The sequence below is a fragment of the Eschscholzia californica genome, unplaced genomic scaffold (genome assembly GCF_041429995.1).
Source record: "Eschscholzia californica isolate CP2 unplaced genomic scaffold, dmEscCali1.0.p SCAF_6, whole genome shotgun sequence".
In the NCBI taxonomy this organism is placed as follows: Eukaryota; Viridiplantae; Streptophyta; class Magnoliopsida; order Ranunculales; family Papaveraceae; genus Eschscholzia; species Eschscholzia californica.
The window spans coordinates 5,029,740-5,054,613 of NW_028238483.1; the positions used below are offsets into that span (position 1 = coordinate 5,029,740).

The following is a 24,874-nucleotide window of genomic DNA, read 5'->3' on the forward strand; positions in this document are numbered from 1 at the left end:
AAAGGAGGAAGAAGATGAGAGAGAAAGGAGGAAGAAGAGAGAGAAATAAATTTTTTTTTTTTTTTAATAAGGTGGTCGGCCGGAATTTTTATTCCGGCCGGCAAGATTCCGCCGGAGAAGAAGGGTGAGGTGGAGAGGAGGTGGTGTGGTGGAGGAGTGATAAGATGAGGTGGATGATAAAGAATGGTGTGATGTGTTTTTTTTTTGTTTTTAACATTTTTCACAAATAATTCTGTTTTGGCCCCCGAGGATAATTTCGTCAAAAATTTAGCCCTTGGGGCTAAAACGAACTGCCGGACACAATTGGGGGCCAAAACGGCCAGTTGGTCACAAATTGGGGGCTAAAACGGAATTAACCCAAAAGATTAACCATAAAAGTTGACTGACGGTGTTAAGAAAAGGGGGCCATATATGAATTTACGAAAAAAAAGGGGCCATAAAGGAAGCTGGTCACAAAGTAGGGGCCAAATAGGAATTAACTCTTTTTGAAATCCAAAGTTCTTCTCTTTGATAGCTAAATTCATCACTTATATAAACAACGATTTCTACAAATCTAATTGATGAATAGTTGTTCAAGTTAGGTCAATGTGTCAAAACAGATGATATTTCCTACATTTTCAACTTTCTCTTTCTAAAACTCACTTTCTCTCTCTAAAATCTTTTGTTTTAATCGGTTGTTGGTCTGAGATTTTGAGACGTCGTTTTGAGGCTTCAATTCTGAAAAATGTTAGAGAGGAAGATGAAGAAGGGAAAATGGGGAAGGGGAAGGAAATGGAGAGGTTCAAATTTGGTTAAGTGTGTTGAAAACGAGTAAAAAAAGATTTGGAAAAGGTCATCTAGGTATTTTCGATAAACTATGGGACTAGGCGGGAAGTTAGTCATAAACTAGGGGGCCATTTAGAAAATATAACCAATTAGTGAGGAAAATTTAAAATTTGAATAGATAGATGAAAGGGTGAATATATGATTATTTTTATGAGAGGGCAGAAAGGGCTATGTTTTAGATCGAACGAAACAAACGATTATGATTTATCATGAATTTTTCCGGTCAGCACTTTTATACCTATTTTATAACAATACATACAGATGATTATTTGACAAAGCCTCCAAAAATCATTACATTCATTACATGACATAGATACATCATAAATAGATAATATGTAGATAAATCATGAATTAAATATGTTGTATAACTGTCATCCTTACAAACATCTTGGGCCTAAAGACACTTAAGACCAGAAAGAGCCTATTGCCATAGCTGATCACAAGTGATCACCAAAAGGGCTAAGAAACACAGAAAGAGGCTATTGCCATAAATGGCCATTCCCTGCTCATTTCCTCCTGACGGCCTAACCCTTGCTCACCAATCTAAGATTTTATTCAGTTAAGAACATGTGATTACCATGAAATATTTAGATTTGTCAACCCTTTATGGTGTGTTTGGCTGACGGAATCATGAATCTGTTGATTCATGAGTCCAAATAGTTTTTTTTTTGTTTGGTAACTAATAAGAATCTTATGATCTATTATTAGAATTTTTTTAGTCTTAGGTGTTGGGTTATGGTGTCACCTAGTTTTCTAAGCGGAATCTTAGACATCTAATATGTCTAACACTAGCTATTAGGCTTCCATGCAAGAACTAAAGATGAACTAGAATAAGATAGAAAATTACCTCAATCGCTTTACCTCGAACTAAATCCGATGCCTTTATCCTAAAGATGAGAGCTCCAAATTGTAGCTCCTCTACTTGAGACACTTGAGTAAATTGACTTGATCTCCCTTCTTTAATGTCAACTAGGACCTTATTGAAGGTTGAGAAGAAGAATTCTTCTTCTTTGACTAGGTAGATAGGTTGGGAGTTTTTTCCCTAAATCTCTCTCTCCACTTGATGTTGTAGAGATTGTTTTCTCCAGAGAAAATTCCACCCCTTATCTGTTCTTAATGGTCCTTATATAGAGAACACTAAAGTTAGAATCATATTCAAATTAGGATTTTCCCTTTAGCTTGGCTAGGGCCTCCTTTTCGGGCTCGGTTCTTCCTATCTTCGTCTGGATCCTATCCGAACCTTTTGGGCCATTCAGTTGGATCTAATCCAACCTTTTGCCTTGTTCCCTCTAGTCAATTCCGATCAAGCCACTACTCGTTGGTGTAACCCGTTATAGGATCCGGTCTATGTTAGCCGCGAATCATCGAAGTGATCCTGCGATCGTAGTTGGCTTCTAGCTAAGCATTATGATCCCTAATTCGACCGGACTAGATGGTCTTCTAAATAAAGTCATCGTAATCCTATTTGGCAAATTGAGCGCATTGTCATCTTGTTCAAAGGACACTCCTTTAGAAGGGCATCACCTTCAGACCAAAAGGACCTATCCTTTAGTCTCCCATTTGTACTTAGAACAAGTGCAATGATTGATTCCCATGTCACTTCGCATCTCATCTGATATGTCATATCTTTCAGACTATCTTGATCTAGTGAACAACTGTCAAAACAAATGATTTACTATTAATCCATTTGAGCCCGACCACGTATTTTCAGTTGATTCTCTTCAAGTGGCCAAGAGGGCAAGAGATAACAATCCTAACTTAGTTAGGAGGACATAATCCAGTCTTGTACTCCCACTCAACTTCATATGTATCATGCCTCACCCAATATCTGCCTTTATAACCTCCTTTATGGTGGCATGTTTGACGGTACCAAAGTTTGGCATTCCTTACATAAGATGAGCAGAACACTCATGTTAAAAGGAATCTCTCAAATCTTTCCTATGAGAGTTCATGATGTTTCATCATTTGAAGAACTCCCATTGTGGGTTATCCAGTGCGTTATACACCCATGTAATTGACTTGAATACTGATATTCCCAAAGCCCATAAAACAACACTATCAGTCAATCTCACATGCTAGTCTTCATAAGTCATTGTTGCCCACTCAATGACCTGGACCAGGGACTGAATAACGAAATAATTCCAAGTTCACTTAATAGGGTTTCATTTATCAGATCAAGTACCTGATAAACCTATTGGAATATATCATTATTTTGGAATGTCGTTTAATTACTAAACCAATTTTATATGACAAAATAATTTTCTTTGTTTCTGATAACAAGAGTTTGTTAATTTTGAGCCTTTCCACGTACCTTCTTACGTACTCAGTTTACTAGTCTAAGCTTTTACCTGAAACGATTAATGCCTATGACCCTTGTATGACTATGATATTTGGTCTAAGGTGACAGTTTAGTTTATAAATCTAATATGTGTGAATTTCGTTGGTTTTCATCCCGATTAAAGGACGATAATCTTTAGTATTTCAATACTACTTTAAGGCCGCTCAAGCTTTAACTATTTTCTTTTATTTGTAGAGTTTGCAACAGTCTTTGTGTGGAACCTTTCCAGGTTACTTTTTTTCAAAGTCAAGATCGAAATCTTAGTCTGGAAATTTGCAACATATGACATTCTTGAACCATTTTATTTCCCTGCTTTATACCGAGAACTCATCATAAGTTCTTCTGAAGTACTTTATTTGTTGCTCAGTTACGATCTAAATCAACTTATCTGGTTTTGATTAGAAAAGACTATAGTTACTCCAAGTATTAAAATTGTTGAAGCGAATGCTAAACATATCCAACATGACCGATCTTATGTCCGAGCATAACCATTTTTCTCATGCATGTTTGCTCATCCGAGTCTTTCTGATGGTGAATCTTGCTGAGTTGTGTGCCATGAGTCTAGGATAGAAATATTCCATTTGAGTCTTTCATATTGACTTTTCAAGAACTTTTCTTGAACGAGTCTTATCACCTTATCGATCTATCCTCATAGATCTTTTATGCCCAAAAGCATTTCACCTATTCTGTGTGGTCCTTTTATTGAGTCAATCCTAAACTATTTTCAACATGAGGTTGTTCTCAATTTATAGTATGTCGTCTACATACCAGACTAAGAAAACTAGGTCATTCCCACTTACCTTCTTGAACTTCCTGAAATTGGAGATTTATCTTCGTTCTCCAAGAAATCAACTTTTGATTACTTTTTTGAGTCGAAGATTCCAACTTCTACTTGCCCGCTTCAATCCACAGATGGGTTTCTGAAGCTTGCAATTGTCACCAACTTTAGTAGAGCTAACTATCCTCCGAACTGTGTCACGTACACATTCTGTTAAGGAAGTTGGTTCTGCTTTTTGTTTGCTAGTGTGTGATCATTATGGACTTAAGCATTGTGACATGAGAGATGATCTTTTCAAATTCATAAGATGAATTTTGTTTCCTTGTTCCTCTAGTCTTGCTTTGGAAAACACTAATGTTTCCATCCTTGTCTATTTTTCACTATGAAAAACCTATTTATGCCCAACAGGAATTATCCTGTTAGTTAAATAGACTAAGTTCAAAACTTGATTTTAGACATGGATTCCGTTTTTGACCTTATGGCTCCAAGCCTTTTTTCAGAGTCTGGTTCCTTCATAGCTTTTTCATAAGTATTTAGCTCATTGTCTTCTCTAGTAGGATTTTAGTCCTCTAAGACAGATCTATGAGCCTTCAACGCCTACGAAGGGTTTGAACAACATTGAAGACATTTTCGAAATATTCAAGAATGTTCTAGTGAGATACCCTTAATTGCTAAAGAGTTCACTTGTTCCTCATATCGAATTTTTTTGATATTTATATTTCTCCCATTTGTCTTCTTAGAAATAACCTTTATTTCAAGGATGACACCATCATGAGCAACAACTATTCTGTTCTCTAATCGGTTGTAGAAGAATCCCAGTATTTATTATGGTTATCTATAAAGAAATATTTGTCTGATATGCAAACTTAGTTCCCTTAAACTATTTACGTTAGTTTCGTATCTTCAGAGTAAGAAAATACCACTTTGGAACGATTCCACGATCATACTCTTATGGTGTCTTTTCAACTTTAGACTGAATGTGGTTAAGTAGGTAAACGACCGTTTTGAGAATATACCCTAGAAAATCTTCGAAAGATTGCCTAAACCCATAATTGATCAATTTATGTCTGACATGTTTGATTACTCCCTCTGGACTCACCATCTATGATGTGTTGTCGGAGCAAGCTGACAAACTATTTCTTAACTCATTTTGATGGTTATCAATTTCTTGATTCAAAAATTCACCATTACGATCTGATCAGATGGCTTATAATTCTTGTCAAGATGATTATTTACTTCATTTTGTGCTTGTTTGAACTTTTCATGCAATCCTGACTTGTACAACATGACTAATACATTTTCATACTTTCTGAAGCTGTCAATAAACGTGGCGAAGTAATTCATGTTAACTCTAGCCAGTGTATTAATATTTCTGTATACATCGTATATATGAGTTCTATTTGTTCACTAGTCATTTCTCCCTTTCGAAAAGGGTGACTTTGTCATATTTTCCTTTATATGATATTCGCATGTGTCGTATGATTCTAAATCATCCGAACTCAGAAGTCCATTCTTTTGGAGCTTTTGCATGTGCCTTCTATCAATCTAACATTATAACAAAAACAGAGTTAACGGGTTTAAATCCTTTGATTATAGCGTTTAGTATCATTATTAACGTTTTTAGTTCTCCTAGAACCAAATTTGTTAATTTGGTATTGATTTATAACGCAATAACGATTGCTCATTTCTAACCTATATCAGTGTCTTAAGGAAGATTTAAGAACTCATAGCAAATGCTGCAATGTTTACTTTATTTGCTATTAAGAGTCTATTCTTTACTTTAGTCAAGCACTAAATTCCCTTGGGCTCGTTTTGATCTTCATATTCAGTCCGAAACACCGATGAAGGAAGTCTACGGTATTTGCCAAACTAACTTTGTTAACAAAGATACATGAACTTGAACGCAGTTCCGTTTTTTTATCCTCCACGTACTTCGGGTAGTTTCCTTTTAATGGCCTAGCCATTACTTAAGAAACATTTACAGTAAATGAGAAACAATCTTGGTTATGAAGTCGACAACTGTTTGGACTTCCTCTTTGTCCAAGTGTTTTGTCTCTCTACAATGACTCTTTGTCCATTTGAATCATTAGAACTTTTTTTTTATATTCTTTTAGTTTCTGAATCTCAAAAACTTGCTTCTTAAATTCGGTGTTCCTCAATGTTCTTGTCAGTTGTTTACAACAAACTGATTGACTTATCCAAGGTCTTATCCATCTTTGTTTAATCTGTATTGAACCGGTGAAGGATAACATCTGTTATCATTTCTTGAAGAAGAGAAAATTCAGTTTTTCTATGTTTTCGAACAGACGAATCATATCGAAAATATAAGAACCTTTCGATGTTTCTTTCTAAAGACTACTTTCAGAATTTGTCTTAGAGGTATCAGACCTCTTCATTCACGACATCTACATGAACTCTTCCTTTAATCGTCGAATGGTTGTGTATGCATCCATGTCATTAATCCCTTCGAAAGAGAATTTTTTATGTATGGTCACAAAAGACATTACAGATAGTTATATTTTGCTTTTATCCTAAGTTGTTGAGGTGGCAGTGAACATTAGGAATGGATGTTCTCAGACGTTTTCTTTGTTTCGAATCTGAGAACATTTCTTGGATTCCTTTTCAAATCAAGGAAATTACTTTCGTTCAGTTCCTTCTGAAGGAATGAGCGAAGGTTGGAAAACAATTTTCTAACGGTCATATATAAAATACATTAAAAAGAGTTAATTCTTATTTGGCCCCCAACTTTGTGACCAGCTCCCTTTATGGCCCCCTATTTTCTGTAAATTCAAATATGACCCCATTTTTTAAAGTAAATGTCCTAAGTGCCCTTTCTATATTTATTTTTTCAAAACTCCGTCGAATGGGTCATCCTTCGCCGGAGATTTGGTCTGTTGAAGAACAAAGTCTACAAACTTCACTAGTTATAAGATGTGTGAATGTTGCACTAACTCCAATAAAAGTTGAAGAATATTTTCTTAGGTTCTTAAAAGTGGAGGATACATCGGGGTATGGTCTTTTTGAAGTTCTTAAGAATGACTTGGATCATCGTCATCTAAATATTGAATATGTTAGAGGGCAAGGATATGACAATGGATCTAATATGAAAGGAAAACATAAAAGTGTGCAAAAAAGATTGCTTGAAATAAATCCAAGAGCATTCTACACGCCATGTAGTTGTCATAGTCTTAATCTTGTACTTTATGATATGGCCAATTCGTGTCCTAAAGGGATTACTTTCTTTGGAGCCATACAAAGTATTTATGTGTTATTTTCATCTTCACCTAAGAGTTGGCAAATATTGAAAGATAAAGTACAAGGCTTTGAAGCTACGACACTTAAGTCACTCTCCCAAACTCGATGGGAAAGTCGAGTTGAAAGTGTTAAAGCAATACGATACCAAGCTTTACAAATACGTGAAGCGTGAAAGGAATTGGTAGAAACAAGTAATAATCCCAAAACGGTTCATGATGCCGAAAACATCATAACCCAAGACTTTGAAAATTTTGATTTCTTGCTTAGCATGGTTATTTGGCATGAAATTTTGTTTGCGGTAAACTCCGTTAGCAAAACACTTCAGACTGAAGATATGGATATTTATGTTGCATTAGAGAAGTTGAAAGAGCTTATTTCTTATCTTGAAAATTATAGAGAAGTGGGATTTCAAGAAGCCATGATTGAAGCTAAAGAGATTGCAATTAAAATGGATGTTGAAACTACATTCCGAGAAAAACGCATTATACGTAGAAAGAAACATTTTGACGAGAATATAACTGAAAATGCATCAATGTCAGTTGAAGAATCATTTCCAGTTAATTACTTCTTATACATATTGGATCGTGCTCTTTCTTCTTTCAAGAGTAGATTCGAACAATTTCAAAAGTACGAAGAGATTTTTGGTTTTTTGTTTGATTTGCCCAAGTTAAATTCTAAAGATGATGGTCATTTGAGGAACTCATGTGCTTGCCTTGAAAATTTTCTAAAACATAATGAGTCGTACGATATAGATGGATTAGACTTATTTTCAGAACTCAAAGTGTTGAGGCGTCTTATACCAAAGGATATTAGAAGACCAATTGAAGTGTTAAACTATTTGAATGATATAAAGGGGTGTTATCCAAATTCATGGGTTAGTTATAGAATTTTGTTGACCATACCTGTCACTGTTGCTTCTACCGAAAGAAGTTTTTCAAAGGTGAAGTTGATTAAATCTTATTTTCGGTCCACAATGTCACAATAAAGGTTAAATGGGTTGGCTATTTTCTCTATTGAGAAATATATAGCCGACACACTTGATTATTCAACAATTATTAGTGATTTTGCATCTAAAAATGTAAGAAGAACGATGTTCAATTGATTGTGATTATCATCACTTTTTTGTTACATAATACAATTTTATATTTTCGCTACTTATAAATTTTTTGCAATAGAATATTATAATTTGATGTAATTGAAGGGGCCACATTTTGTAACCTCGCTTCGGGCCACCGAAAATTCAGGGCCGGCCCTGTCAACTACGTATCCATGTCGACGTAATGTCGCTCCTAACAAACTAACATAATCTTTGATCTTCAGTTTCTCTCTTTCTAGGAACAGTTCTAGATTTTTCGATTGGAGCCGAACAGTTTCACTCTTTCTACAAACTAAATGCTTAATTTCTCTATTATTTTTTATCACCACATTCTTCAATGACAATTGCCTTTACTGTCCACCAACAACCACTGGTACTGGTGATCGGGCAATTTGGTTGCTCCATGTTAAAATAACCTGGTCGTAATTTATTTTGTCCACTTAAAAAAGTGGGGGCCCATGTTAAAATAACCTGGTCTTAATTTATTTTGTCCACTTAAAAAAGTGGGGGCCTAAATCCACTTAAAAAAAGTTCCTTCAACAAAACCTGAAGTATTGTAACTTCCATATGTTTCCTTCAACCTGCCTCTTTTCCCTCTATAGCTTCAAATTTTCTCTCTGTTGATGGCTTGGGCAAAATCTAGCCGTCCACGTCGAATTCTGACTGGACCTCAGCCTGTTTTCTTGAGCACAATACAACCAACCATTAATCCAAAAATATCAAGAAGAATCTCACTAATAGATTAATTTTGCAATACCACCTATGTTAAGCACTTAGCATTCTTCAAACTTGATCCCCTGAGTAAATGGAAGAAACTCTGGGATGGCCCAAGAACTAGGATACTCATCTAGAAACTTAATCACAACATATTCCCTTTAACCTTGGTGGTAGCACCATTCATAGGTTTAGTTTAAGCCTGGTAGTAGCTTCATTTATAAGTCTAGCTGAAAAACCAGACCTACCTAGACCTAAAAAAGAATTAACCGTCCATTCCATCAAGAGAGAGAGAGGGAGAGTCAACCTGAAAATGAAGGCAGTTGATTTCGATTAGGTCTAAAATAGACTTGGACTTTTAGTCTTTTCTATCATTGCTCTGTTTGTAAATGAGTCATCCGTTCCATCGAGATGCAATTTAGTCTGTGGAAAGTGATCGTCGTTAATAGACCTGTATTTCTCAAACAATATTCAGTTCTCAAGCTCATGATTAAGTCAAAATTAAAAAATTCAAATCTCATTACATTAAACAGAAATCTCATAACAATGGTTTGAAACGTTTTAGCTCCACCCTCTAGATTATAAACATCAACTCGACAAGAGTTATAAGCAAATGGATTACTAAATTTAGAAAAAATCAGTCGACCGCTAAGTTATTGGTTTCAACGGCCAAGCAACGCAACTCGATCCTTCTGAATGGCCTGTAAGAGATTAAAATCGAATGATTCACATCGAATCGGCATCTCTCTCTGGTAGAAGGGATTTTTTAGGACATAATCTGTATAAAGTTCATAAATGACTTTCAAAAGATCCTCCATGTGTTGTGTTCCGGGCTCGGACACTACAAAGAACTTTGTTCCTGCAAGATTAACCAAAAAACAAAAGGCTTCTTGAGTAGCTAAGACAAGGTATAATAAAATGAGCATTGAAGGAAGGTAAGATCATGAACCACAATTTGAACTCAAGGCGCCTTTGAAGTTGGATATTGTTCTCAAACTATTTACAGATTCTTTCCGAGTTCTAATGTATTTCAACTCTGCTTAAACTAATTGTTAGGCTGCACGAGGAAAATTTGAGACCAAGCTTTGGGCAGGATCAAAGATTATAACAAAGAAAAACATGGTTCTAGATATCTGTTGATGATTGACACTTTTAGCTGCCTGACCTATCTATATTACTACGATGATCAGTGATCACGATCTGCAAAGATTCTTGAACATTGTTAATATTTGTTAGGAGTAGTCTATTTAATGAGAAGATCGAAGTCAAACAAACAAATCACTCTGGGGGTATTTTCATTTTGTTCCACATACATGTTTAAACGGAGTGTAACCTTAAGTTTGTGCTACATACAAAAATTGCATGGAGGCATAGTCCATATCAGTACTCAAGATTGTAGTATTAAGGACTAGAATAACTTCATAATATCTAATCGACTAATGGAACTACTCACATTTTTGCGGAGCCAAACTATATAAACAATCTTGTACAAACATGACTGGTTTCAAAAGGCCAGAGGCCATCCCCACCCATGGCCCTAACATGTCTCAACACCAGAATGCGAGTGTCCTTGTTTAATTCACTAAACGTTTCAATGTCTACAGGTTTGAAGTGGAAAATGCAGATGTAGTTGAACTTACTAAGTGTAAGTTCCAATTCACCAGTGGCACTCCTTAATAATAAAAATCATGTAATCACAATAACAAGCGATCACAATTAGAGCAATGAACACTGAACTAGGTATCAAACAAGGAAACTAACATTCTGGGATCACATATTCATCAGTAAGAAATATTTATTCTTGAAAGTTGAAATTGCAGTATGACTTAAAAGTGTCATCATATACCTACTCATTATTTAAACATCCACCGGGAAGTACGGCTGTTTTGGTGTGCAGGAACTCCATCACACTTGGTTGCCTAAATGGCGATATTGTTGACATAAACTCCAAAACCCTAGAGGTCTCAGGTTCAATTCCGAGAGGAGGTGGAACCCTTGTTTAAATGAAATTGGGTTAATAAAGGTATAAATAAAATAGTTTCGTTGGGCTTTAAGCTAGTAGTTCAGTTGGCTTTAGGCCGTTGTTTAGTTGGGCTTTAAGCCCGTATTTGTAATAGTTTAAATTTGGCGGTTATCGTGCCTATCACATCTCATTGATCTATAAATGCGCCATTGTAATGACTAACGTAGTTACTTTCCAAAAAAAGATGTGCAAGAACTCCATTGTGCAGAAAGAATCGGATTCTTTAAGTAATTTTTTAGTTTCTCTGTTGGTTTTATTTTTGTACTTTATTTTTAGTTTGCATATCATTTTAGTTATTAGATGAAGTCATTTTCTAATGACACCACACACTATAATTCAAGCTTTTGATTCCCCTGTTGCCTGTAATCATTTCATTCTAGATATTGAATCATAAAATCGACAAAATCAAACGTTTTAAATTCTGTATTGGAGGGTCATTTCCAGGAACTTAGATGTACAATCAAATGTATGAAAAGGTTTTCTAGATTACTATGGCATAAAGGTGCAAACAGTAGAGGCAAAAGCCGAATTAACTCTTTCGTTCTACGAAAATTAGCCTATTTAAGCTCCCCATTTCAGGAACTAAGGCAGGAATAATAGTCTAGTAGTAAGAGAGGGCAATGGAGATGAGAGCAATAAGTATCTATCTGATTGCTTTAGACGATTTTCATGGAAACATATATTCGGGCATGCGGCCATTATCTTTTCTTTGGTTTCCTTGATACACCTTGAAACTCCGACGTATGTGGTCCACACAAATCGGATGTCATGTCAATCTAGACGATATTTCTACACATTTGGTTTTACAACTTGCATTTTATTTATAACGTTTTTCTCTATATGGAACGACGAAACCCTATTTCCTAGTACTGGAGTTTGGTGTGTAAGTTACATCATTTCTCGTAATTAATTTTACCCAAAAGATTAACCAAAGCCTAATCTTCCTCTTTGGGATAAGAAAGTAAAAGACATTGCTTTAAGTAACAAATTTATCAGTATAACTATGTTGCATGACATTATACTCTATATATCAAACCCTAGTTGCTAAATGTCCATAACTCCATATCATTAACAGCAGATGGTTTCCTTGAATCAAAATACTAAGACTAATCCAAATAAAGAGGGAACTCTAGAATTCATTACCTGTTAGTGACTGGAAGCAATGGAGATCAAAGGTATCAGCTTCAAGGAGTTCAATGCCTGAACAACCTAATACAGGTGATAATTGTTGAGAGATGGCGTGCATCGAATGCCACAAACTCGCTAATCTCAAACTATCGTTCGTATCTATTCGACCTGTAGATCCATAATCCTTCAAGAAAGTAAAGTGATTCAGAGCTTCAATTAGAAACCATGATCCTAAATTTTTTGAGAGAGAGTAGTTTCAAAAAAAAATTTAGAGAGAGAGTGAGAATTGTACCTTGTAGAAAATGAGACCCCCGGATTTGTTAATGATAAAAAGACTGTAAATTGCAGCCATTTCTGAGAGGTTTGACGAAGAATGAAGGATCTGACTCAGTCAATTTTATTTGCAAGATTGAAATTTGAGACTGAGAAATAGAAGATTTGGAAACCCTAGATTTAGCCGTGAAATCAGTCTAGTCAATCAGGGCCGAGAGCAAATGGTGGTTTTTTTTTGTTTAAGCATCCTATGACCTAAAAATTCTCATGTGATTGTACATGTAAAGGCGTGATTGTTTGGATTATAATTCATGTTCTCATAGATCTCTCAACTAAAACCTTACAACGGACATCAAGAAGCTACCAAAGAATAGAAAAATAGTTTATAATTATATATTTTAGTTCTCTCCAATATCTTATTTTCGAAAGACATATCAGGGTTCATTACGAATATTATGCACTCATAAGAAAAAACTTGTGCTTATATAGATAATGATTCCTATACGAAGTTAAGCGTGAAGTAGATGTCCACTTCTAATTTGTGATTTCTCTACCCCATGGAATATTCATGTGTGAATGAAGCAACATTAGTGAAATTTCTAGATTTGCTAGTTGGGGAATATGCAAACCCTTAGAGATGATCTTATTAGGTTTAATCATGCTACTTTGTTTTGTCTCTCTAAAGTAGTTCTATATACTTTTTTCTTTTATGCGTATTAGTCCTTTACTTAAAATCAATGTTATCTAAAATCAATGTTATCTTCTTTCACATTGTTTGAATTATCTTGTTTCGCTTTTGAAATTTAGCTCAAGTTCGAGTAACTTAGGAGTATGTCAGGAAAGTTTCGGTGTTCCTCAAAGTTATAATCTTAAAACTTCTCTTTTTCAAATACAATGTAGCATCTTTGAATTTCATGGTCTGAAATTTCTAGCTTTCTAGATTTTTTCTGTTTTACTCGTTCTTTCTTAGAATGCACATTGGAAATAAGTTGGGAATTGGAAGATTTATTTCTCAGGGCACTGCAGTTCCTAACAGAAGACATCCTACTTGTAGAAGTTCAATATTTGATTACTGTAGGTTGAGAATGTAGGTTTGAACCACTTAACCTCTTCCATGAGCCAACTTTTTTTGAAAAGGTGAAGTGTAATGAACACAACAAATTTTACTAATTGCACACACCATCTTTCTTCGACTTGGTTAAAAGACTTGGACATTGTTTTTGTCTTTGCTAAGTGACACACGTTACAGAAGGAGAAGATAAACATTTTTACAGCTGACTACTAGTTAATGGATGAAATGTGGGAGAGAGAGAGTCAGCCCCTCTAATTTTATAGCAGTTTCATATGATAAAACAGTTTAGTATGAAGGGATTGGTGAAATTTGTGATGATCTTCAGGGGCGGAACCAGGATTTTATGTCCAGGAGTTACTATAAAATTTATATTCTACTTAAGATGCATCTACTACTTACAAGACTTATCAATTTAGTTACTCAATTTATTAGTTTAGATACTAACATTACAATCAAGTTAAGTTATTAAAATCATGATTTTTTTTAGGTAACAACAGATACCAGAGATCAAATCAATTATAAGTATGAATCAATTATAGTAATTCTATTTAGTATGCTTCTAGGTATGAATCAATTATAGTAATTCTATTTAGTCAATGATGGAGCTTAGCTAAAATTGTTCTTACTCCTTAGTTTTATACCAGAGATCAAATCAATTATATAGGGTTCATAACGACGGTACAATGTGAATTAATGTTGCATATTCGTTGTTTTGGTTGCCGTTAGAATTTCGATCCAGTGAACTTATCTATATATGTCGAAGAAGGGGGGAAAGATAATGGTGATAATTGATACTGTTCATATGCTAGGTTTATGTTTTATCTTTCATCTAAGAATCTATTATCTGAAACTTATCGTTGTACATATTGTGAAATCGGAAAAAAGACCGTAAAAAGTGTTGAAGTCTGAAGTGAAAATGTCATTTGCTCCAGCTTTATGGTTTAGAGTGGTGGTTTAGTTGAAGTCTTAAAAGTTTAGCAGGGTAGAGTTAGTGGACGAGATTTACGAATTCCTAGTTCCAGCAACTGTATTAAAAGATTAATCACAAATAATATTAGGGTTTTTCTACATTAGATTGTTTGAAACTATAAGATTGAATCAAATAACTATGGGAAGAATACACTAAGTGAAGAACAGCCAAAACCTTAAAAAGAAAGCGAAACTCATTGAAGAACTAACCTTAACTTGGATTTCTGATTCTTGAAGAATATGATTAAGAGTGAGTGTCCTTTGATTTCCCCCTTCCCCTGCTGGTCTTGTCTTTTTTTTTTCTAAATAAACTGTAAAACTTTATTAATATACACAAAGGTTTACAGAGTGGCTAGAACGGACTGAACGGTTACAACTAAGGAGTTTACAACAATATAAAGCAAATTTGAACAAAAACCCCATTCTGCAACCAGGACTGGTACGTCAGAATACCAGTCTGATTTTCAGGCACACCAGGACTGGTACGTCAGAATACCAGTCTGAATTTCCAAACCAGAAGACAAGAAAGGAACCCCAAGCTACCATGATGAGTCCTTGAATCCACCAAAAAGACGAGAGGCAACCGGAGTTCAACAACACATACCACGCCAGACGAAATCAATGTTTGAAAAAAAAGGTCGGGGCGTCCGCCTTGAGGCGAGGGGTACGTATTTTAGGCCATCACCGAAGTTTGTGTTTTTGAATCCAATAACCTCTTTAGAATTTTTCGTGCTTTTCAATGTTATTTTTGAGTTGTTTGGCAACTTCAGACTTTATACTATGGTAGTGAAGTAGAAAACTTTGTTATGTTATGTTTTTAACATAATTGATGTCATTTTCTTTAGCAATTTTTTTCGTACTTTAAGCGTCGAGGCGCGCCTCAAGGCACCGCCTCGCCTTATGAGACGAAACCGCCTTGAGGCATAAAAACGTATTTAAAACCTTGGATGAAATAGATGAAAAAAACTGAAATCTCCTAAGGACGAAAACAATTTATTTAGGTCGGACCAAACGATTCCAGGGTTACCCACCAGCATTCACTAGGAACAATGTCCTTCCCACCCTTATAAAATAAGGGAAGGTAGGACACCTGGTAATTTGGGTTGCTGACAAAATCCGAGCGACATAGCTCCATTGAGCCAACTTGAAAACTCCAATAAACTACGAATAATGGAAGGAGAAGCAATGTGTTGGCGTTAATAAGACAGGTGCAAACGATTTTTCTTGTGTTCTCGAGGACAGCCACAAGAGCGTGCTTCCTTAGATATACTTCAAAATCAACCCACTAAGGTCCACCCGGATCGAAGGGCCGACCCTTACTGAATAAGGAACAAGACCTACTAGCTCCCCAGAAATAACACTAATCATGTTTGCAGAGACTCGTACGAGTTAGAAACCCAAATCCCTATGCCCAGGTCTATCTTTCCTACAAATGGTCTTGAAGAAATCCATAACAGTAGCCTGTTGCAAAGGCATTTTGCAAAAGCCCAGCCCAGTTAGGGAGTGTGTTATAACACATCGCATGAGGGAAATCAACAAGTGGACAAACACGTGTTAAACCCAAGGGAGAGCATGCAAAGTAATACGAGTCACTGAAAGAAATAAGGGACGACTGCTGCTGAACACGTGATAGTAAAATTGTGTCATGGTTAATGCAAGTTGATTGAGCTCTAGCTGACAGGATTTAACAGAACTACGAAGGAAAACAGTGGAAGATGCCCCAGAAGGAACACAGAAGAACAAACAAAACAGTTCAGAAACAGAACTTGATGAAATCTCAGAGAAAATTAAGTTCGATCATTATCACGTCCCGCTCTTTTCTTTATTCATTTTTTGGATCTTACTGTTTCTCTCTAACTTACTCTCTCATTCAACGGCAACGCCCTTGTTGTTCATGTCGGATCTTCCTTCCTCCCACAAACGAATTCCGTAGAACAAAAATGATAGGGGGACCGAGAGTTCGGGCAGACTCTGGGAAGAGGGACGACGTGGCTTCGCCATGTCAGCTGTCTTGCCCAGCTGGCCCGCGTTTTGGAAATCCAACGTTATTGTTACAGCTTACTCCACGTTTTTGTATTGAGTTCTATACTCTTATATGGTGATTCAAACGTAAACCTAATTCCATAAGATTCTTAGAAGTTAACCTATAATTTGAGCACAAGTTAACCTAACTCCATGAGATTCTCAAATAATACACTAAACCTATAAAATTCCAGCCACACAAGTTCTTTAACAAACCTAAATAAGAATTAAACAGAATCCTGTAATTTTGAGCTAAATCAAAGGCCCTAATAAGTAATAAAGCAATTTCAGAGAATGAAGGTTGTAATTACCTCTCGGTTGATCTTTACAACTTGATTTGGGTAGAAGATTAAACCCTTTTCTCTCTTTACAACTCGATTTGGGTAGCTTCGGCTGAAGAAAAGAACCTAAATCAGTTACCATTTGATTATCTAAATCAATAGAAATGAAATAAATTCAGAGAAAGAAGGTGCTGTTGTTACCTCTTGTTGCTATATAGAACTCAATTTGAAACCTTCAGTCACCTCTATCTCTCTCTCTGGATCTCGATTTGAAGGTTTTTATCTTTTACAACACTAGGGTATATCTCGTGCCCAACGCGCACCGAGAGTGGATCAATCAAATTTGACGAAATTTTAACCCATTGCTTCTAAAGTGGGCGCTCTCTCCAAACATGTCACCTTACTTTCCATATTTATTATTGCTATACTCACAAGATATCCAAGATTTTAGGTATTATTTTCTTTGGTTTTCTTTTTCTTAAATTAGTTATCATTTATTGAGAAAGAGTTATTATAATTTTTTGTTTAACTCTTGAAATTTCTGTTGTTTACTTTTTTTTCTTAAATGAGCTATTTTTATCTAAGGACGCGGTTATTTTTTTCTTTAAACAGGTGAAATTTCTTTTGTTTGTCTTTTTCTTAAATTAGCTCTCTTTTTTCTAAAGACACAGTTATTTTTTTCTTTAAATAGGCTATTTTATTTCTAAGAAGGAATATATTTTAAATTTTGGGAAGGATTTCTGATTAACCTTTACTTTTCATTGTTCTCTATCTCATCACTTAGAAATTATAAGTTTTTCAAATTTTGTAGAACCTATTTTTTTTTTTTAATTATCTTAATTTTATTTAGGTCATATTGATGGTTATAAAAGTAATATTTTTCATTAAATTTTTCAAATCAAATTCTCGTCTCACAACCTCCCTCTCTTTTCCAGAGACGTAGTATTTAGATATTAAATAAAAATTATTCATGAAAAAAAGTAAATTAAGATATACTATACTATGTAAGAGTGATCATATCCACATGGACACTCGCCCTTACAAAAACACGCAATCATATGTAAGAAAAAAACACAAGATCATTTACACATGTATCCTCTCTCTCATTACCCCTCTTTTTTTATGTTGTTATGGACCTTTGTTAATATAGTTCAAATCTTTCAAAATTTGGAGCATGTGTAGAATTGAATGAATACGTGTTAGGGGTTCATTATCGAATTAGTTTTCTCCAACAATTCAAATTCTAAATTAAAGATGCTGGAAAAAAGATATAATAATGTAGGCACATATTTGAAAACATATTTTTTTTTGCTGAAAGAAAATATTTTCTTATTTAGGGTTGAACTATTTTTCAAAAACAATAAGGTTATTACAACATCTTATATATAATTATACTATCCATCTCACAACACTCACTTTTTTCATTTAGGAGCATAGGATAAGTATGACAGACTACAATAATGTGCTGGACCAACCATTTTAACCGACATCAGCAGAGGGTGTAACTAGTAACGGAACTTCTGCAGTGGGTTGGGTTGCTTTGAATCAAGACCAAACCCTTCACAAAGCCCTCAATTTGAATCAAGACCAAACCCTCCTTAGCTTATGTAGGCCCAATACAACCCAAATGTCAAGTGATGGTGTGTTTGGATAAATAACTCATGAATTCACACCAAGAAAAAAAACCTTATTTATAAGCTTTACCTAGTAACATATCCCACGACTTCTTTCTCCTCAGAAGTCATCACTTTCCTTGCCATTATTGACTGATAAAGGAAACTTTAGTTGATGATGGAGAAACAGAACTTGATGAAATCTCAGAGAAAATTAGGTTCGATCATTATCACGTCCCGCTCTTTTCTTTATTCATTTTTTGGATCTTACTGTTTCTCTCTCTAACTTACTCTCTCATTCAACGGCAACACCCTTGTTGTTCATGTCGGATCTTCCTTCCTCCCACAAACGAATTCCGTAGAACAAAAATGATAGGGGGACCGAGAGTTCGGGCAGACTCTGGGAAGAGGGACGACGTGGCTTCGCCATGTCAGCTGTCTTGCCCAGCTGCGCGCGTTTTGGAAATCCAACGTTATTGCTACAGTTTACTCCACTTTTTTGTATTGAGTTCTTTACTCTCATATGGTGATTCAAACCTAAACCTAATTCCATAAGATTCTTAGAAGTTAACCTATAATTTGAGCACAAGTAAACCTAACTCCATGAGATTCTCAAATAATACACAAAACCTATAAAATTCCAGCCACACAAGTTCTTTAACAAACCTAAATAAGAATTAAACAGAATCCTATAATTTTGAGCTAAATCAAAGGCCCTAATAAGTAATAAAGCAATTTTAGAGAATGAAGGTTGTGGTTACCTCTCGGTTGATCTCTACAACATGATTTGGGTAGAAGATTAAACCCTTTTCTCTCTTTACAACTCGACTTGAGTAGCTTCGGCTGAAGAGAAGAACCTAAATCAGTTACCATTTGATTATCTAAATCAATAGAAAAGAAATAAATTCAGAGAAAGAAGGTGCTGTTGTTACCTCTTGTTGCTCTACAGAACTCACCTCTTGTTGCTCTATAGAACTCAATTTGAAACCTTCTGTCACCTCTATCTCTCTCTATATCTCGATTTGAAGGTTTTTCTCTTTTACAATATAAGGGTATATCTCCCAGGGCACGAAGAGGTGGATCAATCAAATGTGACAAATTTTAACCCATTGCTTCTAGAGTGGCGTAGTAGGCTAATATTGTTTTAGGCCCTCTCTCCAAACATGTCACATTTCTATATTTATTATTGCTATACTCAAATATCCTAGATTTTAGGTATTATTTTCTTTTGTTTTCTTTTTCTTAAATTAGATATTATTTATTGAGTGAGATATATTATAATTTTTTGTTTAACTCTTGAAATTTCTTTTGTTTACTTTTTTTTTTAAATTAACTATTTTTTCTAAGGACAAGGTTATTTTTTTCTTTAAACAGGTGAAATTTTTTTTGCTTGCTTTTTTCTATTAGCTATTTTTTTCCAAGGATAGGTTATTTTTTTCTTTAAATAGATTATTTTATTTTTAAGAAGGATTATATTTTAAATTTTGGGAAGGAGTTCTAGACAATATTCTATATTAAAAAATGATGTTTGTCCTAGTTAGTGTTTTCCCTTCTGGTTTTTTGGTGAAGTGCCCCGATCCAAGAGGCACTTCCTTTTTTTGCCCCAAGACAAAGAAACTTTGGTATAATGCCCCTTTTTCAGTTTTTCGTTTTTCTATTTCCCATTTTACCCCTCCTATATAAACCATTATTAGAATTTCTAGATATCTGAATTGGGAGATTTTATAGGGCCCCCTCATTTTTGTTAAAAGGCCCCTTCAATGATTATTTCTCAAGTGAAATGGTTCATGGGGAGGCCTTTTAACAAAAATGGGGAGGCCCTATAAAACTTCCCATCTGAATTTTATCCCTAAAAGCTGAGAAACCTAAAAACGAACTCCTCCTCTCTCTCCTCTTCAATCTCACTAGCAACTCGATTTCAGTCAAATATCTGTTCAAGAGTCTTGCTCCAAGCAATCTATCAGTTGAAGTAACTCCATTTTGTTGTCTTTTTTATCTTTTTAAGATAGTAAGGTTGAATCAAAGCTTCCTCTCTAGGTTGAAATCCATCAAGACTCTTCTTTTTCTATCTCAAACAGGTATTTTATCTTGAAACCTACACAATGTTGTATGTTTAATTGTTTGGATTGTGTTGTCTGCTTGGATTGAAGTGTATGGATTGATTTTTAACCAAAACCTAGGGTTTATACTACAAAAAATTTAGGGTTTTTGATTGTGTGTTTTATTTTTTGTTTCATTGATCGTGTGTTTAATTGAGAATAAAATGTATGGAATTAAAGCATGAATTATATTTCATTTTGGTTTGAATTAAGATTTCCAATTATGGTTTTGCTTGAAATCGATGGTACCAGTTCGAATCCTTCCATTGGAACTCGACATTAACAAACCGAAACATAGAAAAGTAGTTACTGTTGTAGTTCGGTACTGACCGATCGATTATTAAGTAGCTAAAAATTGTAATCATCCAAGTTTGTGTGTTAATGAATGAAACATATTTAGTTTTACTTAAATGTTTATGGTTTAGTTTCTCGTATAGTCGGATATTTAGACTAATCTAGAAAATCTAATTTATTGACTTAACGGAAACATTAACGGAAAAATTGACGCCGTTAGTTAACAGTTAAGGGAGAAAATGAAATAAACTTCCCTCCAAATTCAATATAACTGAAAGGCTCCTCATTTTCACCCATTAACTCTTCCCTCTCAACATCAAAACCAAAAACCAGGGTTTCTCTCCTTCTTCTTCCAAATCAAAACTCCTTCCAAATCAAAACTCCTCATTTTCTTTCTTTTTGGTTTCTCTCCTTCTTCTTCCAAAATCAAAATAGAAGACATCACTTGTTTCTCTCCTTTTTCTTCCAAAAAAACCAGGGTAATACCTTCATGTTTTTCATTTGTTTCTCTCTCTACCATATTTCGAAAATCAAAGTAGAAGACATCACTTGGGTTGCTTAAGATTAAGAGTACTTTAACTTGGGTGGTGGTTAAACAAAGATTAAGATAACTTTGAGTGCAGATTTCATTTCAAACTCAAAGTATTTGAAATTCCCAAATCTGAAGGTAAACCCTAAAAACACATACCTATTTTCTTGGTTCTTTCTTCTTATTACATTCTTACATTTTGCATGTTTACTTCTATTGGATTATGATTAAGTTTGATTGTTCAAAATAAATGAGATTAGAGTTTAACAACTATGATGTGAAACCTAATTTTAACATCATCGATGGTATCGTGTCGATTTGGAACGAAGGTGATCGATTATGCCTCACCGATTATTACTTCAGTACCTACTGGAGCGGATTTCGACCTGACGAAATCGATTTTGTGGCGTGTGCCTACACACGATGCAATTCGATTTTGCCTCATTGATTCTTACTTCAGTACCTACTGGAGCATATTTCGACCTGACGAAACCGATTTAGCGGCTCCTGACTCGACACGATGAAATCGATTCTGTCTTACAGTCTAATACTCTCACTTATTATGTTTTGTGCAATATTTTTGTCTGAACTGGCTATGTTCATTGAAGTATTTGAATTATTATTTCACTCCAGTTATGCCACCTCGTATTCCTATGACCGAGAGCAACAGAAAAAGGAGAGTAGATTCCCGAAGTGTTGGGCCTTCAAAGAAAGGAAAGGAGAAAAAGACTCAAGACGACGAAGGTCCTTTTCCTGGAGGTCCGACAGACAGAAAGCTTCTCGTCAATTACGAGCGCCACATCGCAAGAGACATTTGGGAAGGGAAAGTATTTGAGTTACTTACCTCGCCGTGGTGAAAATTTCAGTATTCATTGGTATTTATTTATTTACTTCTCATATATGGTGTAAATATATTGTTTATATAGGAACGTGCTTTATTGCGGTTGCACAACCACGCATCTTGCGTTCAAGTTTGGGCCCTAAGAAGACCTGTGCAAATCGAAAATGATGCGGGGAAAAATCATGTCGAGGATATTGAGAAAGAATGCACTGATGTTCGTAACGTTGTCGAGCAGACTGGTCTCCTACAAATAGCTCGATACTCCTATCAGAAGCTAGACCGTGTAGTCATCACGGCGTTAACTGAGAGGTGGCAGCAGGATGCGAACACATTTCATTTACCATTCGGAGAGATGACTATAACTTTAGAGGATGTGAATAAGATAACGGGAATCCTGTAGGGGAATAACCTAGTGTATCTCATACACCTAATTGTCTATTAGTGTTGGTAGCGGAATCTCAAACATCATATGTTTAACACTAATCCAGGATCTATACATGAACATACCAATGAACTAGATTGGAAAGAAGATTACCTCTTAATCGCTTTCCCACGAACTAAATTCCGATCAGTATTCGGAAGATAAGAGCTCCAAGTGTAGCTCCTCTACTTGAGACACCGAATAATGACTTGAACTCCCTCCTTTCAGTCAGCTAGGACCTTCTTGAAGGTTGAGATGAAGAACTCCTTCTTCTTGACTAGATACTTGAGAAAACTCCTTTTTTTTCTCTCTCTCTGAGATGTATATTCTGAAACTCTTTCAGACTCTTGGAAATTTCTCTTATGAAATTGCCTCTCTCTTTAGGTTGTATAATTAGGTATATATAGAATTCCCTAGAAGAGGTATTAGACTCAAACTAGGATTCCATAAACCTAATTATTAGGCAACACCCAAAATACCCTCCATTGGGTCACTTAAGTTGGCCGGCCAACATAGCCCTTTATGGGCTTCCTTGGCCGGCCCACTTAGGGCCTAGCCGGCCATCACATGGCCGGCCCTATTGCCTTGGCCGGCCATCACATGGCCGGCTTCCCTAAAGCCATTCCGGGCCTCCCTTTTTGGGCCCGGACATGTTTATCTCTTTCGGACTTCTCCGAATCTTTCTGGACTTACCAATAACGGATCCAATCCACTTATTTGCCATTATCCATCTAGTCAATTCTCTCCGTTCAAATCATTATTCTGTTGTGTAACCCTTGTAGGATCCGGTCTATGTTAGCCGCGAATCAACTCTTGATTCGACGATCGTAGTTGGCTTCTAGCTAAGCATTACGACCCCTAATTGGACCGGACTAATGATCTTCCGAATAAGGTCATTAAGATCCTAATAGCCAAATTGCACGCATTGCATCCTTGGTCGAAGGACACTCCTTCGGAAGGATACCATTCCTTCAGACTTCAGGCACCATATCCTTCAGTCTCCCACTTGTACTTAGAACAAGTGCAATGCTCGATTCCCATGTTTTTTCGTATCTCATCTGATATGTCATATTTATCAGACTCTCTTGATCCCGAGAACAACTTCCAATCCAAACGATTAACTCTTAATCCGTTTGAGCACGGCCATGCATTTTTCAGTTGTTTCTCATCAAGTGGCCCGGAGATACTTTATCCCGATTTTACTCAGGAAAACATAATCCATTCTTGTACTCCCACTCAATTTCATGTCTATCCTGTCTCCCCCAGTATGCCGCTTTTATAACCACTTTTTACGGATGGCGTTTGACGGTACCAAAGTTCGACATTCCTTCCATAAACTGAGTGAGTACTCATGTTTTGAGGAATCTCTCCAATTTGCTTGAATGAGAGTTATGACATCTTATAACTTCAACTCTTGAAGTACTCTCATTCGGCGGGTTTCCAGTGTATCAACTATACACCCATGAAGTTGACCTTTGAATACTCCTATTCCCATAGCCCAAGAAACAGCGCTATCTTGTCAATCACTCATGCTAGTCTTCATAAGTCATTATTGTCCAACTAATGACCTGGACTAGGGATAGTAGGATGATGTGCTTCCATGTTCACTTAGTAGGGTTTCTTTCATTAGATCACGTATCTAATAAACCTACTTGGAACACTCCATCCTTTTGGACTGTCGTCTAAATTCTAAACCACAATTTAGATGACGAAATAAACCCAGTTTATTTCGGATAACAAGAGTTTGTAAAATTTGAGCACCCGCGTGAACTCCTTCACGTTCTCAATTTTACAAGTCTTTTTAGGATTCTCCTCCTGGATCCTAATTCCTTAGACCCGAGCATCTCATGATCGTTCTAAGGTGACAGTTTAGTTTCCTTTTCACTTCGCTTTGTAATTATCTTGCTTTCGAACTCTTCGTAAGCTGTTACGATATTATCAGTTTTCTCCCACTGAAATTAGTACTTCCCAAGTTCTAATTTTACTTTCTTATCTAGTAGAGTTAAGTAACGACTCCCAGCATGGAAAACTCTTTCCCATCTGTTAGCCCTTCCTAAAAGATTCCTATCTTTATTTTCGGAAGATTACTTTTATGACTTTCTTCAATCTTCTGACTTGGATGGGCGACGACATCTTTTCGTACTCCAAGTACCTTTTAGATGTACGGGTAAACAACAATCATCTCATGATCGTTCTTATGTTTCCTAACATAAGTGTCTCTCCTGTGTTTATCACGGGAGTTGGGTAGAATTTCTCTCCAAGAGAATTTCTTATTCAGACCTCTCCAAAACTCTTTTTGAACG

The 24,874-nt window shown here is 35.7% G+C and overlaps 1 protein-coding gene and 1 pseudogene across 29 annotated transcripts; one reads left to right on the forward strand and one right to left on the reverse strand.

Moving 5' to 3' along the window:
* Positions 1 to 6,804: 6,804 nt before the first annotated feature.
* Positions 6,805 to 8,298, forward strand: LOC147530945 (uncharacterized; annotated as a pseudogene).
* Positions 8,299 to 9,423: 1,125 nt separating this feature from the next.
* LOC147530946 (uncharacterized) lies at positions 9,424 to 19,499 on the reverse strand. Of its 29 annotated transcripts, none has more exons than XM_086647687.1 (8): positions 19,320 to 19,499; positions 19,149 to 19,230; positions 16,976 to 18,930; positions 16,805 to 16,886; positions 14,682 to 14,782; positions 12,450 to 12,511; positions 12,173 to 12,341; positions 9,424 to 9,865 (listed from the first exon to the last, which is right to left on the reverse strand). In XM_086647687.1, exons 6-8 carry the CDS (start codon positions 12,507 to 12,509, stop codon positions 9,669 to 9,671), a joined length of 426 nt encoding a protein of 141 aa, XP_086503813.1. In that variant the 5' UTR covers positions 12,510 to 12,511; positions 14,682 to 14,782; positions 16,805 to 16,886; positions 16,976 to 18,930; positions 19,149 to 19,230; positions 19,320 to 19,499; the 3' UTR covers positions 9,424 to 9,668. The 29 variants fall into 29 exon arrangements, with proteins under 29 accessions (XP_086503813.1, XP_086503828.1, XP_086503824.1 ...); XM_086647702.1 differs by having other exon boundaries at positions 16,976 to 17,037; positions 19,320 to 19,467; XM_086647698.1 differs by having other exon boundaries at positions 16,976 to 17,196; positions 19,320 to 19,467.
* Positions 19,500 to 24,874: the final 5,375 nt, after the last annotated feature.